Source organism: Lygodium microphyllum, chromosome 29, assembly GCF_053477565.2.
Source record: "Lygodium microphyllum isolate KBCC chromosome 29, Lygodium_microphyllum_v1.1.10, whole genome shotgun sequence".
Lineage (NCBI taxonomy): Eukaryota > Viridiplantae > Streptophyta > Polypodiopsida > Schizaeales > Lygodiaceae > Lygodium > Lygodium microphyllum.
In genome coordinates this window covers 45,826,417-45,831,673 of record NC_141163.1, presented here as the reverse complement: position 1 = coordinate 45,831,673, position 5,257 = coordinate 45,826,417, and the positions used below count along the sequence as shown (strand labels likewise).

Genomic DNA, 5,257 nt, shown 5'->3' with positions numbered 1-5,257 from the left:
CGATAGGGAAGTGACACTACCGTGCGATAGCACCCCACTTAGTGAAGCGAAATAGCGTTAAGGAACGCTAGTATATTAATGCAGAGTTCTTCATTGTAAAATATACAAATGTACAATGAACTTAGGCCAGCTACACACCATGTCACTCTAAGTTATACACCAAGACAGAATGCCAAAAAAATAGTGTCCCTCATCTAAGGTGTCACAAAGTGATTCAATCCGCCTTTTACGGTCCGTGGATTTTTTTTGCGGACAAACAACATTTTCAATTAATTCGAAAAACTAGCACTTGGCAAGAAGCGAGCCCCACCTTGACAGCACTCACGAGACGGAAAAGGAAGAGGCGTTGGACAGGAGTAAGGTCGGGATTGCTACAAGTGGATTTCTGCGACCGACGACTACTGATGTCTTCGCAGACATGTCTGCCTGGGTCTGACCGTCGGGCAGTCGCCAGCGGAAGCAATGGACGAGGTTGGCGATGGCGAGCTCAATGACAGGCAGGGCAAGTGGGACCCCCGGGCAGCTTCTCCTGCCGGAACCGAAGGGGATCCACCGGAACTGCTGATTGCCAGGATCATGGTCATTCGTCCCTTCACCCGCTTCTTGAAATATAAACCTCTCCGGGTAGAACCTGTCCGGATGCTCCCACGCGCCCGGGTCTCTCCCGATCGCCCATGAATTCACCAGCAGCCTTGTGCCCGCCGGCAGACTGTACCCCATCACATTGGTAGGCTCTGTCGACATGTGTGGGATCAAGAATACCACGGGTGAACGTATCCGCAAGGTCTCCTTTACAACGGCCGTCAGATATGGCAGCTTCGGGGTGTCCGAGCCTTGCACCATCCTCTCCCTTCCGACAACCGTCTCTAGCTCTTCTTGAAGCTTCATCAGAACCGATTGATGGTTCAAAAGCTCCGCCATGGCCCAATCGATTGTCACAGTGGTGGTGTCGACTGCAGCTCCGATCAGATCCTGCGAGCCCAAGAACCAGACGTAAGGAGCAGTTACCACGATATATACATGATCTCTCTCTCTCTCTCTCTCTCTCTCTCTCTCTCTCACCATCAAGCACGATTTGACGGCGGATCGGCTCATGCAAGAGTCCACGAGAAGGACGTCAAGAATATCCCCGGGAGAATTCTGCCTCCCGTGCAGGGTATTCAGGCGATATTGCTTCTCGCGCTCGCTGATCAGAGACTCCCAGAGCTCATCAAAGCATTGGTGCAGCCTGTCCATGGATTTCTTGATGCTGCGGTCGAGGAAGGGTCCCAGCCAAGGGATGAAGTCGCCGACGACCGGCACCTTGCAGGAGCTCGGTGGCGGTGGTGGCCAGCTCCTTCAGGCTGTTGCCGGAGGCGGCCACGACTTCGGACATGCGGCGCCGGAAGAGCATCCGGCAGACCAGGTCCTCTACCATGCCGGAGACAGCGTGGGTCAGGTCCAGGCTGGCGCCTGCCAAGCTGGCCACCCCTCGAAGCAGGCGCGCCACCTCCTCCCGCCTCAGGGTCTCCGCCTCCTGTACGCGCCTGGCGCTGAAGAGGTGCAGTGTGGTGAGCTTCCTGACGTGGCGCCAGCTGGGCCCGTACTGGCCCAGCACGAAGGCGCTGGCCTCCCCGTACTCGGCGCGCTCCACGAAGGTGCTGGGCGGGCGGCTGGCGAAGGCGCGGTCGTGGGTCTGGAGGAACTCCCGGGCCACACGAGCGCTGGAGGCCACCACCGTGGGCACGCTGCCCAGGCGCAGGCACATAAGCGGCCCGTGCTTCTCCGCCAAGTGCGCCAGGCGCACGTGCGGCGCATCCCCCTTTATACGCAGCAGATCTCCCACCACCGGCAAAGGCCAGGGTCCAGGCGGCAGGCGCTCTTGCCGCCTCCTTATTCTGCCCTTTGCCACCGCCCACAGCAGTCCTAATGGACACGCCACAGTCAAGAGAACCCTCCACCAGAACTCGAATCCCATTCTGCTCCCGGTAGGCTATGTCTCCTATTGTCTTTCTCTTATGGTCCTTTAATTAACATATTAAACTCGAATCCCATTCTACTCCCGGTAGGCTATATGACCTATTGTCTTACTCTTCTGGTCCTTTAATTAACACATGAAATACCATCTTTACGGGCATGGCTCTCGCATGCTATGTTAACAAGGTCATCTCTTCTGGCTTGGCTCGGCATGCTACACCTAAAGTGTTAGTGTGTCACTTAAATGCTAATGGAGTAAGCAATCTCTGCTCACACAATATTTTTTAGGTTAAAAAATAGAAACCCTTCAACCTAATATTTTGTAGCCTCATTCGAAGACTATTAATGGCACGTCACCATAGGAAATGACACTAAAAGCCCTCATCCTTAGGGATTTATATACCTCCTCTCGGTAAATTCAAAGTTGGTTTCAAATTTTGCCTATTCCTTGACATTAAACCTCTCATGTTCATTATTGCACAACACCATGTGTGCCCTAGCACATGTGCCCATCTTAACTCTTTAAGCACGTGAGATTTCTGTTTTGTATATCTAAAGCATTCCGTGAGATGCAAGGCACTCTTGTAGTTAAAGGAGACTCTAAGGGGAGATGATCTCTTAATCTATGTGTATGTGGCCACTAAGTACCTTGAAAACACATATTGCATTATTTAAAGAGAAAAATCAAAACTTTGATTAAGACACGCAGTAGCTCAAAGTTAAATTTGAAAGTAAGAAAAAAGTAAGGAAAATGGCAAAAATAGAAACTAAAGGGCGTGACATGTAAACATATATCATATCATTTGAAGGAAAAAAATCAATTAGATACAAAGAAAGTGTGGGACGAGATATTGAAAGGAAGGGAGAGAGGGGAAAAAAGAGAAAATTATAATGACTTTTCAAACATATGTTAATATAACCATTTTTCTTTGTCAATGCTAAATGATTCATCCATAAACATTCTTCCAACACAATATCAAATACAAGTACTCAACTGAACAAAGGTATCCTAAAAATATATCTTAATGTATAGTATTTCCTTCCTGAAAGACTAGGTGCTATGCACAATCGGTGATGTCATGACAATAGGGTGCTTCACACCCTAAAATAAACTGTGCATGAAAAGAGCCGGGAAGAGAGTTTGGACATATGTATTCTACACAAGTTTCTTATTCTATCTTCTAATGATGCATACACAACGCTATGCTAAAATGATAGGCTGTGATAATTCACACATACAATTAACTTGTGCTTCACAACCTACTATATGCTTCATGCAACAAGCACATGAGCTTCTTATACTACTTTTTCTTATGTAAGCAAGAGATCTTCCTTCACACGCCCACGCACACACACACATGTTCTGAGTCTTGTTGGTCTCTCTCTCCACTCCCATGTATATAGATGGAAGACCTTTCTTAGTATATATATATATATAAAACTTACCATTTATGTAGCCAAAGATGTTTACTATATCATTGATTATATAAATGCTAATATTATAATAGTTAATAAACATGTAATTAACATATGTTTTAATTTTTTACAATAATATCAATACTAAATTTCTTAGGATATAATGTATATCTATGCAATATAATTATCAATATACCATATTTATCATTTAAAAGTTAATAGAAGTAAGTATATGCTAATAACATTGTTAGTATAATCTATACATACCCTTTTATAGTGTTATTGACATACGTGAATATATTAGTATTATTACAATAATTATATTCAAATACTCATGTTGTGGACACCCGTCATTGGTTTATAACCATGTTCAAGTCAATCAAACAAAAGTGAGGTTGACAGTTACATGGCATTGGATGAAATGGATAGAGAGAATTAATGTAGGGAGTCTTTTCTATAAAAGGGAGCAAACCAAGACCTTGAGTTGCTGTAGTTTTTGGACAAACTTCCTACATACTATAAATTTGGTGGAGATGGCCAAATTATCCCGAATCAACTCACTGACCATGATCTCCTTCTCAAGTTAGACCATTGTCATTAGAAGAAATATGGACTCTCTTTTTTGCCCCTTAAGGAGTGAATAAACAAATATAGGTATAACCTATGAGAGAGTTGGGACTCCATATTCATGTAACATGAATCTTCTAGCCATATCTTGGCCCAAATCTTCCCTCAATAATAAAATAAGGAAAAATGTGGGGAATACAATGCTGACACTTCTTGGGAGTTTGTGACTCGAATCATTATTTTTATTTTTTTATGTTTGACTTTTCATTTCTCCCCTTTTCAGTTTCCCCCTCTTTCTTAGGCGAAACTCAAATTTATCATATCTCTTTTCTCGCTTCTTCTTTCTTAATGAAATTTTACAGCCTCATTGTTGCTTGCCCTATCTATAACCCTGTAAAATTTCATTTCCTCTACACAAATACAAAGTGAGTTTCACATGTTTTATGAGAGCAGAGCTTGTTCTATCAAACCCCTAAGATTTTCTTCACAAAACTTTACAAGTACATTGTTATCTTCCATGGATATTCTATGGTAAAGTTTTATCTCGTTTGGACAAAACCTATACAAGTTATGTGCATTCTCTAACATGTAATTTCTTTTGTTTTGGTACTCTAGGAGTCTCTTACAGTTAAGAACAATGATCTTTTGAACACTCAACTTCTTCTTCAACATCTTACGGTTTCTTTGTAAACAAAGTTATAGGTATGTTGTTTTGTTTTTTTTTGTTGCTCCATAGTGAAATTTTATCTCGTTTGGACAAAATGTATGCAAGCTATATACATATTGAGCTTTCCTTTGTTTTTTTACTCCAAGAGTCTTCGAGGGTGGAGAACAATGGTTTTAAAAAAAACTCAACTTCTTCAACATCTTTGGGCTTCTTTGCAAAGAAGCCACAAGTATATTGCCACTTTTTTCTGTTGCTCCATGGTTAAGTTTCAACTCATTTGGACAAAGCCTATGTAAGTTATGTGTATGCTTTGACTCGATATTTCTTTTGTTTTGTATACACTCTAGGAATTTGTCAGTGAAGGAACAATGGTCTTGTTATAAGTCAACTTCTTGTTTACATCTCTAAGCTTCTTTGTGAAAAGAATTACAAGTACAAATTTTTAAAAAAATTCTCTATTTAAATTTCATTTCATTTGGAGAAAATATTTGTAAATTATACACATGCCAATGGGTAACTTTTCTATTTGGTTATCATAGATCGCTTCACGGAGGAAAAACATCAGCAACATACTTGTAGTGGAGGTCTTCGATAGGAAAGATAGTGGCGGTAATTGGATTTGTGGTAAGTACTATAAGTTGGATTAGATTT

At 42.6% G+C, this 5,257-nt stretch overlaps 2 protein-coding genes across 2 annotated transcripts; one reads left to right on the top strand and one right to left on the bottom strand.

The window, feature by feature from the left end:
• Positions 1–321: 321 nt before the first annotated feature.
• On the bottom strand, positions 322–1,236 carry LOC148010576 (3,9-dihydroxypterocarpan 6A-monooxygenase-like). The gene is made up of 2 exons (XM_087672165.1): positions 1,063–1,236; positions 322–972 (listed from the first exon to the last, which is right to left on the bottom strand). The coding sequence occupies exons 1-2, from the start codon at positions 1,234–1,236 to the stop codon at positions 322–324; spliced, it is 825 nt and encodes a 274-aa protein (XP_087528291.1).
• An 83-nt stretch (positions 1,237–1,319) lies between these two features.
• On the top strand, positions 1,320–4,780 carry LOC148010575 (uncharacterized). The gene is made up of 3 exons (XM_087672166.1): positions 1,320–1,967; positions 4,555–4,641; positions 4,753–4,780. Exons 1-2 carry the CDS (start codon positions 1,374–1,376, stop codon positions 4,627–4,629), a joined length of 669 nt encoding a protein of 222 aa, XP_087528292.1. The 5' UTR covers positions 1,320–1,373; the 3' UTR covers positions 4,630–4,641; positions 4,753–4,780.
• Positions 4,781–5,257: the final 477 nt, after the last annotated feature.

Coding starts and splice junctions, on each gene's coding strand:
- LOC148010576 (XM_087672165.1), bottom strand. CDS start 1,236: ATGGACAGGCTGCACCAATGCTTTGATGAGCTCTGGGAGTCTCTGATC. Junction 973..1,062: donor CCGTCAAATCGTGCTTGATG/GTGAGAGAGAGA, acceptor TTGGGCTCGCAG/GATCTGATCGGAGCTGCAGT.
- LOC148010575 (XM_087672166.1), top strand. CDS start 1,374: ATGCGGCGCCGGAAGAGCATCCGGCAGACCAGGTCCTCTACCATGCCG. Junction 1,968..4,554: donor CGAATCCCATTCTGCTCCCG/GTAGGCTATGTC, acceptor TTGGTACTCTAG/GAGTCTCTTACAGTTAAGAA.